This window comes from Ambystoma mexicanum, chromosome 6p (genome assembly GCF_040938575.1).
Source record: "Ambystoma mexicanum isolate Mex_15411 chromosome 6p, UKY_AmexF1_1, whole genome shotgun sequence".
NCBI classification, from domain to species: domain Eukaryota; kingdom Metazoa; phylum Chordata; class Amphibia; order Caudata; family Ambystomatidae; genus Ambystoma; species Ambystoma mexicanum.
The window spans coordinates 1033916757-1033940457 of record NC_090935.1 but is presented as its reverse complement, the minus strand read 5'-3'; the positions used below and the strand labels follow the sequence as shown (position 1 = coordinate 1033940457).

At 45.0% G+C, this 23701-nt stretch overlaps 1 protein-coding gene across 1 annotated transcript in view; it reads right to left on the bottom strand.

Moving 5' to 3' along the window:
* ROR2 (receptor tyrosine kinase like orphan receptor 2) overlaps positions 1-23701 on the bottom strand; it is a 305482-nt gene that overhangs the window by 78585 nt on the left and 203196 nt on the right. Inside the window, exon 2 of the mRNA XM_069625636.1 lies at positions 21128-21205. Coding sequence (XP_069481737.1) covers positions 21128-21205 — 78 coding nt within the window. The remainder of the gene's footprint in view (positions 1-21127; positions 21206-23701) is intronic.

Below are 23701 nucleotides of genomic sequence, written 5' to 3'. Positions count from 1 at the left end.
TGTGTGTGTGTGTGTGGTGTGTGTGTGTGTGTGCGCGGCGCGCGCATTGGAAGGTCGTAGAGAATGGATTGATGATATCAACACGGAATGATAGCTGAGGGGCAAAACGTTTGTCTTGGAAGTGGGGCCACACAGGTTTGAATCGCGGCCCCGTGCTTACAGACTGGTCTCCGGAATTGAGCGTGTTATAAAAGATTAATTCATACATTTAAGTAGCGAAGGCGGCAGTATGGGACATGGAGGAATCACCGAGTGTGGAAAAGTAGGAGTATGCAGAAAAGAGACCAATCTCACTTGAAGTGCAATGACAACAATGCTGAAAGACAATTGAAGGCAGCCTATGAAAGCGAAATGATTAGCAGCTGCCAAGGCCTCTGACAAGTCTCACAAAATAAGGATAACTGGGAATTTCCAGTCTAGCAAATGCAGGAGCTCACCTCATGTACCAAAGGGATGGTTCTGTGCAACTGGCTGGTCTGAAACCTGACTGATGGTTGTGCACAGCCCTACAGATAAGGGATCAGCCAAGTTTACTCCCTAAAAATAGAAAAATACAGCCAAAAAATAAAAATAGGGAGTAAAAATACTCCCAACAGCAAAATAGGAAATTGACACGTAGAGATTAGGATTAATTTCAAACCTTCCAGCCATCATCGCCTTTGTTTTGCGTAAGTCACCCCGAAATGGGCGGTTATGCCCAGACGTGGGTTCTGTGCCTGCTGGGCCTAGAGACACAAGCTACTCCTCACTGATGAAGCCCAACAAGGCCGAAGCATGTTTGGGGATGTTTGTGGCCTCGAGCAGACGGGATGTGACCTAGCAGTTTGGAATGGATTGCCCCTTTTGGGGTTGGACCAAGCTTGATATGGTCTTTCCTCCTTTGTAATGGCTTTGGCAGGTGAAGAACGATGTTCTGGATGGTTTCCCAAGAGCAGTGCCAGAGGTTAGGATTAATTCCGAAACCTTCCAGCCATCACCTCCTTTGTTTTGCATACTTGAAGGGGACTGTCGTGATGCAAATGTCCAGGTTGAGCAAACACTTGGAAGCGAGTCTTTAAATGAGGATGTGTCCCAAAGTGTAATCCTCATGACCAACACATGAGAAATGGTAGATAAAGGCAGCCCAGCCCCGTGACTCGTTTTGCCCGTTGTCCAAAATCTTAAAAATATGAGGGAAGGAGAGGGTCAATCAGCAAGGTAGAGTTGTCTGAAAGTTAAGTATCAGTCATCGAAAGGAAGTCAATCTGCAGGTCTTCCCCCAACTGTTTCATCAAGCCTATGAAAGACAGATAGACCAGCACCATCTCATACTCCCCTCAGTGCACCTTCCTGCCCTGCTCTGTGCTCTGCCACGCCAAGCTCCTGCTGAGTCTTCCTGAAGGTCGAGCGCCACCTTCGACCAACCATCTTATCTCCCAACTCTCTGCCACAACATTCATGCATGGACTTCCTGCATCCTGGCCCTACCTTTTGAATTTGCCTTTACTCCGTAATGGAATCCCCACCTTCTTCAAATACATTGAAACAGGCACCTCCCTACCCCCACCGGCTGGACACCTGGCTAGCCTACATTCTCAGCCTCCATGCCTCCTACATCCCCAATTTACAAGGGATGGGACTATGGGCTTTGCCCACTTACAGCTGTCATTCCTGTAGCTGGGTGCACCTCCCTAACACCTGTCTCTTCACTGATCTGCCCGGCTGTTTCCTGCCAGTGATTGATATTCCCAATTTGTGAGCAGGCGCCCAGGCCACGTCACGGCTCTTATCCCAGATGTGTGACTATCCTCTTTGAGGCCCCTCTGTTCCACCACTGCTGAGCTTACCAACTCTCCCATCCCATCCCATCCCATCCCATTTCTGTCCCCCACACCTTGGAGGATACCTCTGTGCTTGTCAGTCAGCCCGGCCCCCTCCCTTCTGCCGTGCTTGAACCTGAACCCGTATTCCAATTGCCAAGCTCTAGCCTTTCTGTGTACCATCCCGCTACCAATCTTTTAATTCAAGTTGCAGCCGGAGCCCAAAGGCTCATCGTCCCTTTATCCCTCTGGGTGGCTTCTTTATGTCTGCAACCTCTCCTGCTGTTTCCGCACCATCAGTCACTCTATCCTATGCCCTGCTCTGGCTCTGTGTGGGGACAGAACTTCTGCTGAGTGGATCCCCTCATCATCATCCTCTGTCTCCAAGACCCCTCAATGTGCTCTTTTTGTCCCCTGCCCTTTGCCTTTGTTTGCAAAGCTCTCCATTTGGCCTGCTCCCATGTTCTCTTTAGTTCAATCTCTGTGAAAAAGGAGGGGTGGCCAGCAGCATACGAACGTAGCCACTGAACCACGCACCACAGCCACTCGTAATGCCTGGTGAGCTGAGCCACTGGCGCATGCCTAAATGCATTCCCCGCGACATCCAAGTGGCTTCCAGCGTGCACTGCACTTAACTGGTGAGGAGGAGCAGCCATGTCACGTGTCTTCACTGGCTGGTGCAGGAGGCTGGAATGGCTCCTGCTCCAAGTGGCCTTCATCCCTCCACCTACAGAGGTCTTCTGACTAATTAGCTGCCTGGGCACGGGATAGGACCGGAGAGCCGAGGGTACAAGCCATGCTCCGCTTTCCCAATCGCCCGGGCATCGGTGGGAGGATGGGCACCGTTAGGTTGGAAAGAGACCTGCTTCTTAAAGGCAGTCTTTCTTAATCCCTTGCAAAGAGCACGCCTACTTACAGGTGGTGTTAAACCCACATGGGCTCGCCTACATAAATAATAAGGCAATAAAGCTGCTTTTTAGACCAGTAGCAACACATACATTATACTTCAATTTCAGCTGCGTCCTTTTTGCAAAAATATGAAGGCTGCCTGGTCCAGCCTGAGACTTCTCCAACCCCAAGCTGATTTATTGGTCTGCGTCAGCAAATACATATATAACGAAAGAAGCAATACAAGAGGCCAATAAAACAGGTTTTATGCACGCAGCGTTGAAACTTCGCTTCTACTGTATAAACGTTTAAATATATTTCTCCAATTATATTCGCCCCGGGACTTAAGTGGTTTGGAAAGGAAACTTGAAAATTATAACAACTGACTTCACAGCCCACTCAATTGTTCAGATTTGGGAACATGTACACTTCGGCCCATTCTAGAAACCTTTGCAGCAGGCAGGGCGGCTGAATTGTGAACCAGGGCAAATGTTTGCCATACTGCAAATCCTGGCACAAAATTGCTCATCGCTTAGTGCAAAGTTGCCCTGGTGCTTACGTTGCTAGAGGATTTCTGTACACGTGACATGAATTACAGACCTTTGCTGTAGAATTGCCACGTGCTGGTGGTGAGCAGAAGACTCTCATATCAAGGGCCAGCCACGTTTCCAGGTTGGCCACATCAGTGAAACAAGTATTGCTCTGTGGGCATTCGTTTTGTTTAACTTCATTTTAGCATAGTTCACGTAAGCACACAATACAAACAATTTGCAATGAAGTCATCTGGTCACCATAGCTGATGGTTCAAGAAGCCTGTTATTTTGCAAATAAAGGTGCACGTTTTTAAAAGGCACAACATGATAAAACACCACCATTTTCTTACTACAAAGAAAATCTAGTAACCAGGTGCCATCTTCTCAATGCCCGCACTATACTCATTCCTCTCAAGCGTTCTCATGGGGGACAGAAAGAGCTCCTATTCACGGAGGAGTACGCCACGGATAAACACGGAGCCATCTTTTTATAAAGATCTTTTCACCAATAAATCGATTTAGAAAGACCGCTCAGTGACCGCACAGAGCAGTCTTTATAAATTGAGCTGTCACGTCCCTGCGATGCACACAAGTGCGCGCAGGGACGTGACAGGCAAAAAAGGACCCGGAAGCGGCCGCAATGGTGAATGGGTAAGTGTGTGTGGTGGGTGGCGCGGAGGGAGGGGTTTTTGGGGGATGAAACCCTTTGATTTTGAACAAATCCCATTGGGGCAGGGTGGGGGCGGATCCTGGTGGAGGGGTGGTACATTTTGGTGAGGGGGCGAGGCAATGTGAGTTTTTGCTTTTTGTAGGCTGCCCAAAATCGGCTGAAATAAATTGGTCTTTTTGTTGGGCGACTTACAAAAAGCAAAATGTTCACGTAGAACCGATTGAACTTGCCATCGGAACCTGATAGGTGGATTTGCGCTTGCACACCGACTACTACCAACATTAAAATGTCACCAGATGACAACAGTCATGACTGTGTATCACGTCATCTTGGTCTTCCACGATGCACACCTACACACTCATTTTTCCTTTAATTCTACAGACCTCCCTCATACAAAGTATCTTGCAGAGATAACCTGGGTGATGCAGTCAGTAACCTTTATGAAGACCGCCAACACCTGACCATACTGCGATACTTCAATTTTGTCTGGACAAGAAAGACAACACGTGCAAATTAGATGTCTGCTAAATTGGTTCCTTATACCACAAGCAAGTAGATGAAGCACCGATTCTCGCAGCTGGACAAACACTGGATTTTATTTTTAGCAATGAAAATGCCATAACTGTTTCCTCTCCAATATTGTAACCCCGAGGGGACCGTTTCTCCGTCCCTTTCAGCATCTTCAACCATGCAGCACCACTACCAAAATCAATTAAAGCCCCCTCTACATCATTAAGGCCCCTGAAGGAGATCTGTACATGCACCTTGATAAATTCCAGCACCCGATCAGAATTTAGACAGGAACACCAACCAAACAACCGAAGGACATTCATACTAGAATATAAAACACCCTCAACATTATGCCTTCAGATTTTCACAGAAGAAACGAGTCACTAAATGGTTTACACCAAACTCGATCTCACAAAAAAAAGACAGAGACTCAAGAAAACTTGACCTACCAACAGATGAACTGGCCTACCATCAACCATTCCAGATCAACAGAGCAGAAACAATAAACAAATAAATAGAGCACAAGGCACACCTGACACAGTCAAAAGCAAATGCTCAAAATGACCTTTAAATTAAAAAATCCTTTGGCTGTAACAGCTCAGATATAATGCCAAGAGCACACTGCCTCCATTGCAGTACCCTTTACCAACAAAATACAGCAAATCCAGAGCCACCAGATAAGAAAGAACCCACAACACCAATATCAGCAACGGAAACAGCAGCAAGTAGACAGCCAATACAGCATGCACATCATTTCATCCTTTCTCGAAACAGGATTTCCAAACCATGGTCAATGGCAGCAATCCAGCAGGTTCTCCCAAAAACGATGTCCCCTCCAACATTTACAAAGCAATTATGCCGCAGCCTGCTTCTTCCACCCAAACCCTTCCCAATGCATCCACGGAACAAGGCATTAACCTTGTGCTTTATAAACAGCCCACATCGAGCCTGGTCTCAAAAACCCAAAGCTGATCTGAACGATGGAGCAAACTATCGATCAACCTTCAACATACAATTCACCTCAATCCTCAAGAACTGTATATGCGGACAGCTCTGGGAACCCATGGAAGACAACAGTGTTCTCCAGAGGTCACAACACTGCTTCAGACCAAAGAGAGGAGCATAAACTACACTGTGTTCTCTATGGAACACACTGAAAAACATTGCTCACACCAACTTGTTTAGTGCACTCATCCTACTGGACATCTCGGAGGCACTTGACACTCCCCATTAACTTATGTTAAAAAGATTGGTGGAGATCAGATTAAAAGTAACTACTTTACATTGGTGCACTTCAGTCTTCACCGACAGGACCAAAACACAATGCATGGCCCCTTGCAGGTCATTTGCTCATAGCCTCACCCGTGTTGTCTCTCTCTGCTCCTCGTCAACATCAATACGACTTCGCTCTTGGAATCAAATAACTGAGGTCTAACATGGTTCGACTATCAAGATAAAACACAAATCATCTTCAAGCTTACAAACCCAACATCAAATAAACTGCATTTTAGCACATGCCTCGTCCATGTCTATTCCTGGATGACAACAACCAGACTGAAATTTAGCCCAGCTAAACCTTCATTTTGAGGCACCACAATCAAGACCCACACCAATCCTTGGCATGAACAAATGGGAACTTGCCCACTGCCAATGACAATGGTCAAAAGTCGCTGGCTCTTGATAGATAGCACCCTCACAGATGAACCACCATTTAAAGCCATGGCAAGAAGCAGCTTCTTTTCGCTCTGAATTATCCAGTGCATCATGCCTTACCAGACCTTCCTACTCAAAATTTTGACAGCCATTGCACTCATCCTCCCAAGACCAGACTAAACCAACAGCCTCTGCCTGGGACTCCCAGATTACTTAATGATTAGACTACAAACAGTCCAAAATGTAGCAGACCTCTAAAATACTTTCCCCAAATATTCTAGGAGGGGTATCATTTTATATTATAAACTCCCATCGTAGAAGGAAATTGCTCCATTTTTATCAGGGTGTCTTTTTCAGGCGACTATCACTGGACACCACCCACACTCTAGGGGTTCACACCGTCCTTGCACCGCTGACTTCAATTGATCAAACCTATCCTCTAGAATCTGGATGAAGCACACAACCAAGTGTCTGTACTACAAACACTTTAAATTAGACACACAGTAAGGACTGGGCCCTGTGCCGCCTTCATGCATCAACACTACATAATTCACGTTCCCCCCCCATCTATCAGAGTAACAATCACCCCTTTTCTCGCATGGCTGTGTGCAGCGAGGTCATCAAATGTCAGAGGTGCGATATGTAAGTTCACCTTACATCACTGAGAACAGACATAAATCAATACATTGCCCAATTCCCTCTACCAGCAGAAACTGCCACAAATACAGAACACACACCTAAAAAAAAACAGCAAACCGAACAAACATCACAAGAAAAGAAAAATCCCTATGTCCAACAGCGCACTTTGCAACTGCATCACCACCTCGACACCACCGACATGTCCAGGCATATCAAGAACTCACTAGATCCCTCCAAAAAAGAAGAGAAGACCCAAGAAAAGAAAGGAACAAAACCAACATCCTCACCCCTTATATCGCTAAAATACAAGGGCAGCAGCAGCAACCACATCAAATCACAGAAGATGAAGAAACAGAAGAAATCATCAACCCAACAATCAATCACTTCAGTGAGGAAGTAGACTACACGGACCATCAACCAATTTGTGACAACTGCACAGAACAACTCCAACAGAACAACCACAAGACAAAACAACAACAAAAATACAAACCCAATCATGTCAAAAAGATCCATTGCAACCTATTCAACACTAGATCAATGTCCAAACATGTCACAGACATCTTCGACCTCCTGTCCGACGGGGGTATCAACATCTTATTCATAACCGAAACATGGCTAGATGACAAACTACAAAATTACACTGCATAACTGCATCGCCGACAACTTCAAGTGGTCACAAGCAAACAGGAAAAACAAAAGAGGAGGAGTACTTATGGTGGCATACAAGGAACACCTGAAAATCAAAATGGACGAACCAGTGAACATCAAAAACGGAATCCCTAATCCTTCACCTAACAGCTAACCCCAAAACAAATCTCAAATTTGTTCTGGTATACAAACTACCAACATACAATGCAACCTTTGTCGACGCCTTCAATGAAGCCATCACCAACCTAGCCATCGAGCAGGAACATCTGATAATCCTGGGAGACCAACATCTGGTTTAATTAAGCAACAGCTAACTCACAGAAATCAGTAGCCAAACAACTGAAGACCATGAAACTACATCAGCTAGTCAAAGGAGCAACCCACACGGCGGGGCATATTCTAGATGCAATCTTCACCAACAAAAACCTCATCACCACAACACCACAACTACAGATCCTCTAGAGCGACCATCTCATCATCCCCTTTGTAAACACACTGCCCATGACGACAGACGGACAACCCGACAAACTGCCGACTACTATGAAAAGGAACTGGAGGGCCATCAAAACCAGCAACTTAGCAGAACTAGAAATCAACAAACCACCAACGACGACCCTGGATGAAGCGGGCCTTGACAGAAAAACAGAACTACTTCATAAATGGATCAACAGAACAATTGATGAAATCTCCAAGGAAAAACCTGCGCAAAAGAGTGACAGCCAGATGGTTTACCCCAGTACCCAACGCCATGAACAGAAAGAACAGGAAGCTTGAACTAGAAATGGAGGAAAAATTATGATCAGGTGAAGAAATTACTCCAATGATAAATCCACTCATAAAAAGGAAATCCATAAAGCCAAAAAGAAATACTATGATAACAGAATCACCAAAGCCGCCAACGCCTAAAAATAATTGTTTAAAATCATGAATGAATGAGAAATCCCTCTGGCTGCAGAAACACATTAATACCTCCCTGAAACTGTAAAATGACCTTGCAGACTACTTCAAAAACAAAAATCAGCACCATACAACAGATCATAAAAAGCAGACCATGCAACTACAGCATGCTACCCACCCAGCCACCCAAGGATCACCAGAACAAACTCTGAAGCTTCCCCCAAATATCAGTGGAGGCATTATTCAAGGTGGTGAGCAATAGAAACAAAGCAGGCTCCCCCATGGAACCATGCCCCCCCCCAGACATACACAAGTCAATCCTCACACAAGGAACACCCATGTAATACTACAGAAATCTTTTCAACCAATCACTTTCAACAGGGAAAGTACCATGAACATTCAATTCGGCATACATCAAACCGCTCCTCTAGGACACAGGAGTAAACGTGGAGGACCTCTCCAACTACAGACCCATCTCCAATATCCCCTACCCAATGAAAATACTCAGAACATAGGTCTATAGAATAACACCAGAATTCATAACAGAACAGCAACTGCTGGACCAAGAACAAGTAGGTTTCAGACCAATGAGAGAAACTGAAACAGCGCTGCTTTCAATCTGGGACAATCTAAAGGCTAACGCAGACGCAGACAAAAACAGCTCAAATACTTCTGGATCTCTCTGCTGCACTTGACACAATCAACCATGAAATCCTCATCAGGAGATTAGAAGAAATAGGAATCACCGACCTAGCCCTACTATGGATTGAATCCTTCTTAAACAGAAAAGAAACCATATGGATGAAACCTTTGGAATCCACTACATGGGAATTAACCTGTGGAGTACCACAAGGATCCTCCTTCACCACACGACTCTTCAACATATACTTAATGCTTCTAATCAAGATCATTAAAAAACACAACATCATATGCTACAACTATGCTGATGACACACAGATTGTCTATGAAATACAAATACACAGGAAGGAAACACAACCCTGGAAGAAAGCCTACAAAACTCTACAGCTGGATGAACACTTACAGCCTCAATCTCAACCTGGACAAAACAGAAATAATGATCATATCCAAAAGCAGGTAAAACAATCACTACATCCCATGGTCGACTGAACTGGGAACAGCACTGAATCCTTCAACGATAGTAAAAAATCTGGGAGTCTTAATGGACAACGAACGAACACTGTAGCCACAAGTAAATGCTATCATCAAGAAATGCTTCTTCCTGTGCAGTAAAAATGATCCAACCATTCCTCTGTTTCACCCACAAAACACTCACCATCATCGCACTCATGTCTAGAGCAGACTACACCAACACCCTATACCAAGGAATGCCTGAAAGACTTAAAAAAACAATAGAGCATCCAAAACGCGGACAGACTCCTGCTCAACTATAGCGAAGAGAATACATTACCCCAGCTCTGAAACTGCTACACTGGCTACCAATAAAACAGTGAATAAAGTTCAAAACAATGTGCATACACACAGAGCAATCCACGGCCAAGGAGCAGAATTCCTACAGGAGAAAATAACTGTCTACTATCCGACAAGACCACTCAGATGAAGCAAAGACATTTGCTCAGAACCAAAACCATACAATAAAAAAAGAAATTTGAGGATCATCCTTCTCCCACCGGGGAGCAATATCTTGGAATCCCCTACCAAAAAACATATGCAACACACAGGATCATCTGAAATTCAGAAAACTACTCAAATCTTGGCTCTTTGCTGCAGAAACCAGAGGAAACTACTAGGAAGCATAGACCCAAAGGGAAACAAGAAGCCCAGGGAGGAAACCATGACCCCTAAATTAATCCTCACCTGACCAGAAGAGGGAGGGATGGGGGAGGTGGAACGCCCCACACACCCATGTTCCATCCACAGAGGAAACCTAGGTAGGTAAGATCACTGCATGGGATGGGCAGGGAGGAACCAGAATCCTCTAACCTAAACATCCCCAACACCAGGGTGGGGGAATAGGCCAGCATATGCCAGGTGCCCATACCACTAGAGTAACACAGAGGTAAACTCACACACCCCAACAGGCCTGCTAACTAGGCGGACAAACTACAATACCAAACACACAGGATAATCATAGATGTTGATCAAAGAAACATAAAGACAAAGAGGTAAGCAAAAACCTGCTATCCCAATTCTCAATTTTCCTCATACACTTCTTATCTAGAAAATCAGACAACCACCTCTCGGCACAGCCATCCACACGCACTTCACAACATTGCAACAACAGACAACACATAAGCTGGCACAACAGCACATGGGAATTCGCACTGACCCAAAAACCGCACTTCAGCTCAGCAAACAGTACAAACCGAACTGAAGCTGCCAACACAACATCACAACTCTCATTTTCCTATTTCCTATTCCCGTTAAACCCTACTAAACACTCCTCTCCGCTCCCCCTTTCTTCACACTCTCATTTTCAGATCCGCCTTTGGTGGTGACGGTGCGCTGTACAAATGCCTTTAACATTAACAATTAATATTTTCACTGCGTCCAACATACGGAGTTGAAATATGGTCAAAATACACAAAAAGGCCCAAGCAAGAATGTCTCAGTCTTGACTGTTACTGCAAACAAATTCCCAACGTGGGCAACTTAACCATTTTTTGTTTTGGGTCAGAGGTGGCGAGAGCTACCTGCATGAAAAAAAAAACTGTTGGTGCAGAAAGTACTTCTGGGCTTGCAGTTTTTTTTATATGCCAGCACCATGAACATTAGCACATTTTCTGTGTTATCTAGATTTTTGTCACACTTAAGCTGTTTAAAACAGTGCTTTCCGACAGCAAAAACAGTTGACTGAAAGCCATTGTATCTTCAGCTTTCAAGTAGCTTTTGGTAAGCTACTTGGAGCTGGCCCAAGAGACATTTCCTGGGTACAGGCCTAAGTCATTGAGGGCTGGCAATTCCTACCAACTAGCTTTTATTAATATATAATCAATCCAGTAACTTTCAAGACAGTTCGATAGCTCCGTGAGTTAAACGCTCACTTATGATATCGCTGTGAAACCTGGTGATGAGGTTTGCATACCAGCAGTGGAGGCGGAGTCCCTCGGTTTTCTGCCGGCGATTATATAAGTATCATTAACATTATGCAATTAAAACACCTATTATCACATCGTTCAGAAACGAGAAGAATGTGACATTAAAATATTAAAATCATCATTATGGAAGTAACAACTGCCAACTATAAATTAAAAAGTTTATATTGAATAACTAGGATGCTTCAATTTTGTATTAATTATTAAAAACGTTTATGTTTTGTATACATTTTTATTGTAAAACATATATATATGTGTGTGTGTGTGTGTGTACTAACTTACTTCGCGCAATTAATTTATGGCAAGAAAACTCGCTCCTCCCGCCTTCGTGGGTAATATCTTTGGATCATGCTTTATAACCAGTTCCGGGTGAGCAGCAGAAGGGAGTAAAGCTTTCCACGCAAGATAAAGTCACAGTATTTTAAGTAATGCACCCTGCAAAGACTCCCACCTACGCAGCGACCCCTCAACCCCCCCTCCCCCCTTCCCGTTCGCCTGTGTGGTGACTAAGAGGAACAATGGGAAGACCGCCCTGAGGCAAGTGACTCTATAGAAACAAGGGCACTGTACAAAAAATAATAACCCAAGGAAACTTTCTTTAAATGCTGCAGACTCCTCTAGTAGCATTCCCATCGCAGCAGTCAGACAGGCGGCCATTAACGACGAGAATTTTAATGCATTCCTGGGAAACTTGGACTCCACAAAGGAAGCGGTAAAGCCAATTTGTGGGGCTTGTGTGTGAAATATGTCCCTGCAAATAATAGCCGCATTGACCGAGGGAACGCCTCGTAGAGCGCGCGAGGGGAGACCGTCCCGTGACTGGTCTCCCTTTATTGGCTCATTCCAATAAACCCCAAGCCGTGTAGTCCACGTTCTGTTTACAAATAGCGTGCATTTCGGTGACCTCCAGCAAACCTTTTTTCCTGACCCATCTCTTGGCGACTCACAACGAGCGGCGTACATCTGCGCAGCTCTTTATGCAAATAAAGAGACTTTCATGGCCGCTTTAGAATGCGCTGCCTAAAGAGTATAGCGCCCACCCACAACTCCCCTCTCCCTACCCCCTCTCATTCTGTCAACCAAGTAGCCTGTGTGGTAGATCTGATGGGAGCCCAGCATGGCGCGCGCCTCATCAAATACTGCAACTCACAGCGGGAACCCCCTTTATCTAATCTAGCTGCCCTCACAGGAGGGGCCCCATCTCACGCCCTCCCCTGCTCCTGTGGAGAGGAGACCGGCATGGCCAAATGCAATTGCTGCCTTCTAGGGAAGGAAAACAAAGCCGACTTTGATTTGTAATGTGGCGTTTCTGAACACGTTTGTTTTCTTTCAATTAGGCTGGGAACGCGCAATGCGCCTATAGTTTACGCGATTTAAAATGGAGCCCTCAAAAAATAAATTCAGTATCTTACCCATAGCCAGGCTCGGACTGGCCTATAGGGCAATAGGTCCATGGCCGAACCAAAAACACAACCTGCTGGTGTGGGCCAGTTTTTTGGGTCAAATTGGGCCACTTTATTGGCCAATGTGAGCCAGTTTGATGAGTTACTTCACTATGCGGCTAGTAGTTGTGACCAGTGTTGCTGAATAAACATTCTTTAAAAGGCACAATTGGCATCACATTTGTTCAAAATACTCCCCCTTGGGTACTACTTAAACAGTGTCAGAAAACAAATGAATTGCCTTTTGCAATGGTGGGACACTTTTTCATTGGTGCCTGAGAACATTTTAAGGCCCAGTCCGACCCTGCCCAAAGCAGATCTACTTTTCAATGTGACTAGAGTGCTTACGCACCACCAGTAAGGCCCTGGTCTGCGCTCTATAAACCCACATACATAAAAGGAGCACGATATCGTCCGGAAATGCCTGGCCACAAAGAGCTACTGCACGACACGAACTAAACAAAAATAAGAGTAATGAACAACCATGATCTACTGATCCCGCAAGATAGGTACATCACAACTCCAAATCCGGTACACGGAAGAACCGAAAAACCGGTGGGACCGGCAAGAACGGCCCAGAGCTTTTTGCTGGCGGAAGTGAGTGGAGTAAACACCTTGATGCAGATAGGAGTGGCCACGGGCAGAACAATCATATATGCGGATCAAATGCAGCAGTCTTCTGTCCTTCAGGCAATTAAAGCCAATTCAGATGTCAACCTGTCAGTTCGGACAGCAAGTCACCAATGTAAGATGAAAACCTGATGACATGATGGTTTCAGTAACAGGTGAATGCAAGGTGTGCATATTCAGGTTTCTGGGATTTATACCGCCCACCACTGCCCTCTGCATGGTCTATACGCGCTCGTGTGGATCTGAAACGGAAAGTGAGGGGGTGGGGGGGTTGGCGGGTTACTTAGGGAGGGAAAAGACCAGTTTTGCTCAACCATTGGAGCTTGAGGTATAGGATTTGGAAGTGTTTAGACCGGGGAACAGGCTTTTCTGAAGCAGTTTGTGCAGTTGTGTTTAGTCCGCAAGTGGAGAGTCAGGTTGGTTGAAATATGTTGTTTGTGGATTTCTTAGGGATGCTTAGATATGGAAAACAATAAGGCACAATTTGGAACAAAGCAGTGTGCTTATTTGGGAAGCCCAGATGTGAGCACGGTACAGTATCGAAAACAGTGCTATGCGCTTCCACCAGCATACCCAATAGAGTACATTTATAGGGGTCTGCAAACTTTGGCTCTCCAGGTGTTTTGCCTCTCATCAGCCCTAACCTGAACAGTCAATTATAAAGAATCAATGGAGTCCGTCAAAAACAGCTGGAGAGCCACAGCTCGCAGAGCCCTGGCGTACCATACAGGAAGCAATGCAATGTGCTTGCTTAGGGATCCCTAGAAGTGAAAGACAATATGCCAACACATAGAAAAATACTGTGTGCTATTGTGGGGAAGCCTAGATGTGGAGCACAAAAGAGTGCACTAAAGACAAAAATCCAATTAGTGGTGCCTAGATGTGAAACACAAACAATGCTGTGCACTTTTCTGGGATGCCTAGATGTATGCAAATGTTATTGAAGCACCAAATACTAACAGTGCCACTTTCTTTGGGATAACTCGTCAAGCACAATATATAAGCAAGGCATGAACGCTTGCTGGGGATAAATAGATGTGAGGTGCAAAGGGGCACTATGTCATGTGATGTTAACAAAGCCTATTGAGCGCACGTAGCATGAAAGGAGATTTTAATGATATCTACGCTTCTAAAATAGTATTGTTTTTAATATCCGATGAAAGGCAAGGTGGCCGCGGTCACTATGTATATGATAGGGTACCTAGCTGAGAGACACCATTTAGTACTCAATATAGAGACAACACAATCCTCCTTTCTCCAGGTGCCTAATTGAATGTAGAGCCATGTAATGTGCTTTCCTCTGGAGACCTTTGTGTGAGACAGTATAGGACCCAGTATAGAAGCCGGATACAGCTTGGGACAGCGCGTGCCTGGGTAGGGCGGCAAAGGTCTAGGGTTAAGGGGTTGGTGTGCCTTTCCAGACTGAAGCTGAGTCAGGAGAGGCAATCTTTACAGGGGTTCGGCCACACGAAAGAAGGAGGTATTCTTAGCCTCTGCCAACCCCTTGGCGAGTGTACATTGAATTCAGCTTGCTCTTAAGAGCCATCACACGATCACATTATTGGACAGGACTCTCCGGCAGCTGCATATATTATTTATGTCCATAAACTGCAAATACACCAATGCAATGAGTTACATTTGAGTTTACTGGTCACAGAACTTTGAGAGAGTGACCTGTGTGTCACGTCTTACATTTTGGGAAACCTCATGTTTAGTGGCACGTCTCTGGCTTCTTCGTTTGAATATATGATGAACGAGGAGTGAGATGCTACAGGTAAGACTAATGAGTGTGGAGAATGACTGAAAAGTGAAGTATGAGGAGCAGACATGAAGTGTTCCTAGGAAGGTCACCACCAGTCTCCATTTTAGAATGTCCTTATTTCACCTCACTCACCAGCGTTAATTTTCCTTTCTTTTGTCTCATGCCTGAGCGAGGAGGAGTATGCAATAAGAATGAAGACTAACGAATGAGGAGGATGACTAAGAACTGAGAAGGTGGCTCATTGAGGAGTCATAAGGATGTTCCAAATAAATGCGGTTTACTCACAGCCATCAGGTATGGGCAGAATACTTATCGGCACGCTTGCAAAGCTACACAGAGTACAATATCAATCACAGTGCAGTTGTGTCACGGTACACCAGCCATGGCAGTGTTCTAGCAATGGGACACACCATAGTCCCTTAGCAGGAGTCTCATGGTCACTGTCCGCTTTTGGATCGAAACTCATGACTTGGGGGAGAATTAACGCACACCTGAACAAGGACTATGAGCCTCATTAGGAGTATGGTGGTAACAGTAAAAAACCTGTGGTATTTTCACCACTCTAGGGTTGAAGTTTTTCCTTCTGGTGTGCCACTGCTGTTCCAAGTTAATGGTGCAAGGACGTGGACAGACTATGCCCTTGGCAGCAGAGAAGCCTAGCCCATGATGTGCACGGCCACCCGTTGGGTATTTAGGTGGTTAAACACCCTTAAAGTAAGGTACGAGATGAATAGGATTTCTTTACCCCATGCAGTACTTTCTATGCACGCCATGCAAAAGAAATCTCCCACAGTCTTAAGTCATAATTCGATGCAGTTTTAAAAATAAGAGGTGCTTAAAATGCCACATGCTTTTACAGTTACTACCATTCTCTTGAACCATTCTCTTGAGGAAGACCTCTTTGCACACATCGTTAGAGGTATTAAAACACCTGCATAAACAATCCACACACTTTAATTTGTAATTGGGGTCCAGAAAGCAACCTGTAGAATAACACATCTGACTGCATTTAAAAAGAGACAACAGATCACATGTGCAAACATTTTTTTTAAACACTTAATGGCCACCATGGGGTCACATCATGATGGACAGCACGCATGGATATCCAGTTAAGTTATTTACCTGTTAACACCTCTTCCGCACCAGCATTTCACATTTGAAGAGCAATATGGATAATTAGGGATGCTCGACTAAGCGAGCTGGCCATAAACAGAAGGGCCAAGTCACAGCCTAACTACCGGAGTTGTTAATAAGTTGGAAATGTATGCCAGGGGCAAGTGGTGCTATATTACCAGGTAAAGGCTTATTTTGCATGGGAGCCTGCCCATTTTAGTTGTGATATTTCATGCAATCAGCTTGGACACACTTTTAGGAAAGACGATGTAGACGAGCAGATGCACATATCCGCAGGAGATCCTACCTCCCCTGTATTGGAACCATGAGACTGCGCCCTGCCTAACACCAGCTATTGTACCAATAGAAGTGCAGTGAGACTATGGAAGACAGTATCCATTAAGATGAACATATTGAATGTACCCTCGAGTTGATGACAGCCTACAGGAGGAACTCCCTGAAGGAATATCAGAAAGAGTTCAGAAAATGAACTAATGACGTCATAAGAAAGTGTGCACAATGCCCTGAAATACTGAATGAAGACGATGCATGGATCCTAGACGAGGAATGACAAAGTAAAGAATCAAGTGAATCTTAAAGTGTAAAAGAAGACCATTACACAGTAAAAAGTGCTGCAGAAAACCAAAGTATAAAGTATAACGCAAGATAGATCAAGTCATCGTATGGGCTAGCTGCAAGTAGTGAATAGAATGCAGGCAGATCCACCATTGTACAGAAACTGGGCATTGGTATCATGAAATAATAAGCCAAGAAATCATGAAGAGAGAATGAAAGGTTGTGTCACAGTAGAATAACAGGCTGCTGGAGCTGCGTTGGGAGGCTGTCTGGCCTGAAGTCAAGAACTGAGAAGTCGAGGTCAGCGATCTACAATGACGAGGAACATGTGTCCAGAGGATAAATCCTCTCACATTACGGTGCAAGGAAGAACACAAAATATGCCAATTAAAAGCTTTCAGAATGAACAGAATCCTGGTCTCTGGAAATAGAGCTTGAACTTGGAGTTCAATGTTTGATGTTCAAATATATGATTGTATATCTAGATGTGTCCCTTAACCAATCCCAACTCTTGGTAGGTTTTTAAATATTGCCACGTTGCATGATGTCATTCCAATGCACGAAGAGAGTATATTATTGTATTTCATGAGGAAATCGCAGAGAGAATGAGCGTACATCCGTTGAGGTTCGTTCTAAAATCCCCGTTTTAGATAATTGCTAATTAAACAGCAACTTGGCATCTTCTTGAGTTTGTCTGGTTATTTGGACTCAGAATTATTCTGCTGTACTCCCATCCAATAGATATGCACATTCCAAAGGCCATAAACTCAACAACATGTCCCGAGCAGTGGATTTTGTCAGCCACCCCAACTCCCAGTTCTGCTTCTAATGTCAACCATTGGATTGTATGGCTCTGGTGCACTAACCCAACCTAGCATTTGGGCTGCATACTATTTTTCACCATCTCTGTGATGGAGAGAGCACTGGTGCTTTGTTTACTTCCCTATATGCCTGAGCCGGTCTTCATTTCGTCCCATGTCCCTGTGCACAAGCTTATCTCTTCCGCCATTGTGTTGAACAATGTGTCTATGTTCTGTCACTATTCCTTTTCATGCCCTTTACCACCCTTTAACAAATCTTTATGCCCAGTACCGAGCAAACCCAAAGGCTCAATGCCAGCTAACCTCTGTGCTCAGCCCCCTCGCAATATGTGCCCTGAATTACCTGTTTAGGTATCCACACAGACCGGAGCTGCCTAACCTTTTTTGACTGGCTCAGACTCTAGAATTTTGAGACGCTCCCTGGCATTTTCTGGGCTGAGTGACCCCCTGGGATTTCAGGTGTGCCGATAAATGATTTGTGGTGGGGAGGATTAGGATTTATCTTACATGGATCCCCTAACAGGATTCCAACCCCATCCAGCCAGCAGGATAGCACAGTCACAAGGAACATTCAACTCATTAAACTATCTTTCTGGTGGAATATTTCGCGAGCTTTGCAAGTCTTAACCCGAGCACACCGCACTTCACTACCACACAACTTCAAATAGAGGAAGGGAATTTGTAGAACATGGGGTATTTTAAATGGGAGGCTGTGCAATCACTTGGACAGCGCAGCTTAATTTGCTTTAAAAGAGCAGTGTTCAGAGGCTGCCTATTACTGTACCTGACACACATTACTTTGCATTCTGGTAGCTGTAGTCTTCCAGTCAAGATGGGGAGGGGGCTACAATTATACCCTTTGTGCATAACGTGTTGAGACCATACCAATAGTGAAATGTGCTATACAATGCCCATTACATTATGGCTCCAAGTAGAGATTGAAGATAACTAAGGAACCAAAACAACCCTGTATGCTGAGACGCATACACGATATATAGGTGGTCAGGGGCCATTTGTGGGGGAGACATTTTAGGAAATACACAGCACTGTTTATGTATATTTTAGGCCGAGGTGTACAAATATAGTCAAACAATTAAATGATCATACCACCTTAGTAGCTATAGGAAACAAATACCCTATATAAACAAAGTGTCTAATATTTGCAAAGGGCAACGCAACCTGACATTTACCAGTTTAGCTGCAAGGGTGCAAAATAATAATGCAAAGAGGGTAAATCGAATGAGGTTTCTGCTTAGATCTTATAATGGCTAAGTAACATTACATTTCGAAACGCAAGATGCCATAAGGCCACTTCGGAGGACAAGCCTGAGATTGTGCAGGCTTGAAATAATTAAGGTTCCTAAAGGTGGAGTCACACACAAGTTAACATATTGCCATTAGCACCCTGAGCGGGGAACCAGCAAATCAGGTGGCTAGGAATGCAGGTTTGAACCGCTGGTGTAAGCCCGCGTTCCAAGACGCCCGACAGCCAGCTCCCACTACTGCCATCTTCCCTCCACCCTCATTTTTTTCCTTTCTTAACCCCCACCCCCACTTCCCTTTCAATGGATGCCATCTTGGTAAAGGATTTTTGCGCTGCATCCCATTGTAGAAAGGAAAATCCTTTTTTGTAGCACCCCGGGTTGCCGCTTTGGTACCCCGGGGTGCTAATGGCTTTATGGCTCCATGGGCAACACCGGGGGAGGGCGGTAATGGACCCTGGCCCATGTTAATGGCCCTTGCTTCACTCAGGCTGTTAACTTGGGTCGTGGACTATAACCCCCGGTGTTGCCCGTGGAACGGGTACATAGCGCCACATTAACATGTGCCCATATGCTTGAGATGTATGTGTGTTTCAGTTACATCAACCGCAGTGCAACACATACAATTTGACTGACGGCAACCACACTATGCTCATCCAGTCTGCCCCATCATCTCTCAGCAAGCCTCTCTATGGTCTCCAGCATTACCCATTCTTGCTGAGCCCCACTACTCCCGTGTCTGTGTCAACCGTTTTGGAAATCATTCATATTCGTTTTCAGGGCACTTCGTTTCTGAGGTGGTTCCTCTGATTCAGTATTTGATTTTTGGGTGTTTTGCAAGGTGCTGAATGCACACGCTGATGCTTCAAGGTGCTAAATTCACAAACTTTTTATGTCAAAGCCCATTTCCTGTTGTTGTCCCACAGCTTGTACAGAAATCATCAGATTAAACATGCTATTGTAGGCATGCTAAATTTGTTAATCATCTTCCCCAGCTTTCCATCATTTATCACTTAGGTTTGTTTGTTTTGTTTGTTTTATTCGTATTTATATAGCGCACAACAGCCCGAGGACATTGTGGCACTTGTTACAGTACAAAGCTTAGTTACTTAGTTACATGGTCATTAGCAATATATATACAGGTTGCAATATAGTTACATAGTCATTAGCAGTATATATACAGGTTACAATATAGTTATATTACATTTGTGTAATATAGGTTAACCCTCTGCAGACTGTCTCCAATCTGTCTTTGCTCTTCTGAGGAGGTGGCTTGCAGAATTGGATAACACTAAAACGCTCTCACCAGTGAGAAGGGTACTGGAAGCATCTATTCACTGCTTTCTCCTGATGCCTTGTGTAATGAAGTAACCCCCGTCACGTTGTGCTGCACATTACTCCTCTTGTCCAGCTCCTGCTCTCAGGCCCTCCTGCACTACTCATCGGCATCCCTGGTGCAAGCCTCGGGATTTATGAATGAATACTTAGTATTCATGTACTATATGATTCCTGCGCTACTCCCAAGGGCTACTTGTCCTTTTCTACATGACTTTGCTCTACCCTGCACGGCACAGCAGCTTGACAGCAGATCAATATGCACCATGGGCCTGTCCTAAGAGGCGGCCAGCCATTGCAGGCCTGCCAGATCCTGTTCCACTCTGGAGCCAATCAAGACCTATACATATTTCCTAAGTCGACATTTTCACCTTTTTCATTATAATTATTAGGGTATTTGAGTGCAGGCCTAGCTTCGAGAAGCAACGCAGCGCTTTGCAGAGGTATACAACAATACAGATACACCTTCATATAAAGCATATGTTTTTGCATCCACTTCGTTATTAAGTGCTGTTTTATTCACTCTATGCCAGCATGGCCATGCATGCTGATTAACAGAAGTATGTGCAGGGAATGTCCATACCACCACATAACGCATTGAGTGTCTTCAGAGTCCTAGGATGCAGTAAACACAAAGCAAGCAAACCGGAGACACAGGGAAAGATAAAAAAAAAAGAGGAGGTGGAAAAAAGACTGTGCAATACGCCTGCCAAAAGGGCCACTAGATGAGGACGAAAAAGAGACTAGGTAAAGCAAAGCTCTAGATCGGCGGCTCAAGGGAACCGCCACAGTGAACACGTGCACGAGAAAGTATTAATGCTTTGGTAAATTAGTGGCCAGGTGAGTTCAAGCAAACATTAAATATTTATTTTTACCTTTTGCTGTTGGAACGAGTCGGTCATGGCTGTCCATCTGACCCAAAGGATCATGGGAGTCTGGCATTTCCATTTCTCCTAAAGTGGTAAAAATACATACATTAAAAATCATATTCTGATTATTATGAATACTTGTTGCTGACATTACAATTTGGTTAGGTTTATTAAATACATGCACAGTTTGTTTTCGCAGGGCCCAGTTCTCCACCCTACGTTGTTACTTCACACGTAGGATTATTCTAAATGATTACAGATAAAAGCACCAATGGCTTAGAGAACTAGAACACTGTCCCACCCCCTCCTCCTGCCCGCACCCCTTCCCTATCCCAACAATTAGACAGAGCTCCAAAAGACTGCAGACCAACCAAAAGGAAAGATTTTAGGTATAGCACCAAACCCAATTATACACCATGTAAATTCAGACAGGTAAGCCACAAATTCATAATACACCTCAATCAGGCCACCCACAATAGGTCAACCGTAACCTATAACCGTGGGCCTCCCGACAGAGCACCCTCCTAACTATAATTAGAAGTCATGCTGCGCACCCCTCTGGGAACCGACCAGACATCAGTCTTTCCCTCTACTATGACAACAAGGAACACACTAGGTTCCAACCACACTAGGTTCCAACCACTAACCTGCAGCGTAACCGTGTCATCCCGGACCTGGAGAGCAGGCAAGATGGGCTGACGAACTGCAACCAATAACGTGGGTTGACACCATCAAGCAACAACCAAAGAGTCACACCAGAGGCTCCACCAAACCGACCAACCTACTAACTCACGTCCCCTTCCTCCAACATAACCAAAGCAACTACACTAGACTTTGGGCTAGCCACACTACACAAACACAGCAAGAATCAATGTTCACACCCCACCATCTCTCTGAGATTCTGGAAGCACACCTAGAGCGAACCACCCGCCACAAAGTCCATAAAGACATCAACGGCAATTGTACACACCAAGACACCAGATAATCATACAGCAACTGCCACCCGCGACTCCGGATCACTTATGGATACAATCTAACCAGGGCGCACAACCACAACCCACAACAACATCACACGACACACTAACACCAACACAAATACTGGCACACACAAAAGGCACTGTGTCTTACCCATATGGTTACAACGCATGGGCTCTTCCGTACCAACTCCCACATGCAAAACAACATTCACAGACGCCAGTTCCTCCTGGTTCTGAACCTATCCTCTCATCCTATCCTCACTAACCCCCACCCAGCCCTCCTCTTTTGCAGAGCCCTGCGAGCGCCTGGATACTGCCCGTGGGTGGTAGCGGTGAGTGGTATAAATCAACATAACAAATTGTCCAGGGTCGCCTACAGAGAAAATTCATGAATGCACTGAAAGCACTCAAATGTACAAACCAACAAACCAAGCGTTTTGCTTTAGAGCCCCGCAACGAAGTAGGATTTTGGGAGCAGGGAGCTTGACTTTTGTTCTCAATTAAATATCCATGGCATTCTTGGCAAAACATGGTACCGACGCCAGGAAAAACATCCCCCTTTCCAGAAGGAGCGCAAGTTCATGGCCTCCCTTTCTCGTGTAGCCGCTTGGTGCTTCCACTCACTCCAGCCTTATCTGCTGCTCGGCTTTTCAGAGTTTCCTTGGCAGGAACATCTAACGGGCCCACAACTGAAAACATGCTCGAGTGTTTCGCCGCCCTTTTCTACCCCATGTTTCACGTGCTTGCCTGACATGTCTCAGTGGCCTAACTCCATTTCTACCAACTTTTGATCTCTCCGAAAGCCTCATTAGTGCCACAGGGATGTTGAGCAAAGCAGAGCAGGCGGGTGTTTTGCTCCTGTAGATAGAAGTGCAGTGCCCCAATGCGCCAGTCATGGAGCTTTGGTTTAAATGGCGACCCTTACACACGGCAGATGCAATGCCCATTTGGATGCCAGCTAGTCCAATATCATGAGCGTCATCACAGCCAGCAGCACTGCGCATGCTGGGAACTCGAGGCCCACACTCTTAATAAGCAAACATCAAATATTAAGAGTATCTAAAGTGCTGATAACTAATTAGCCAGACTCGCCCAGGGGTGAAACATATGCCCCGAGACGCAGTGGCAGCTACTTTTCAGGATGTCATAATCATGTACTCGCACCTGTTTACAAAAGAAAGAAAACATTAAGTAAGTTACGTACATCAGATGCGAGAGTGTGTCCAGTGACAACTACCATGCCAGCCTGAAATTAAACACAGCCATTTTTTTTTTTAGAAGGCAAGAGCCACAAGCCTTCCGATATAGCGATAGGACATGACTGGAGATCCATTTCTCTTAATAAATCACTAATTGTTGCAATCTGAGCAAAGATGTCATTTCATCAAAATGTCAGGGGTAGCGGAAGTGACATCACACGGCACATGACCTCTGATGACATCACAGGAAGGGATGTCATTTGACCCAGTCCCCAAGTGTCATCAAGGAAAGTGATGGCACACGACCTTCCGATGCGTCCAACACCCGTGTTTCCAAGTGCTCTCATTTCAGTCAGATATATGAACTGAGGCACAATGGTTTGTTGGATTTGTCCACAATAACA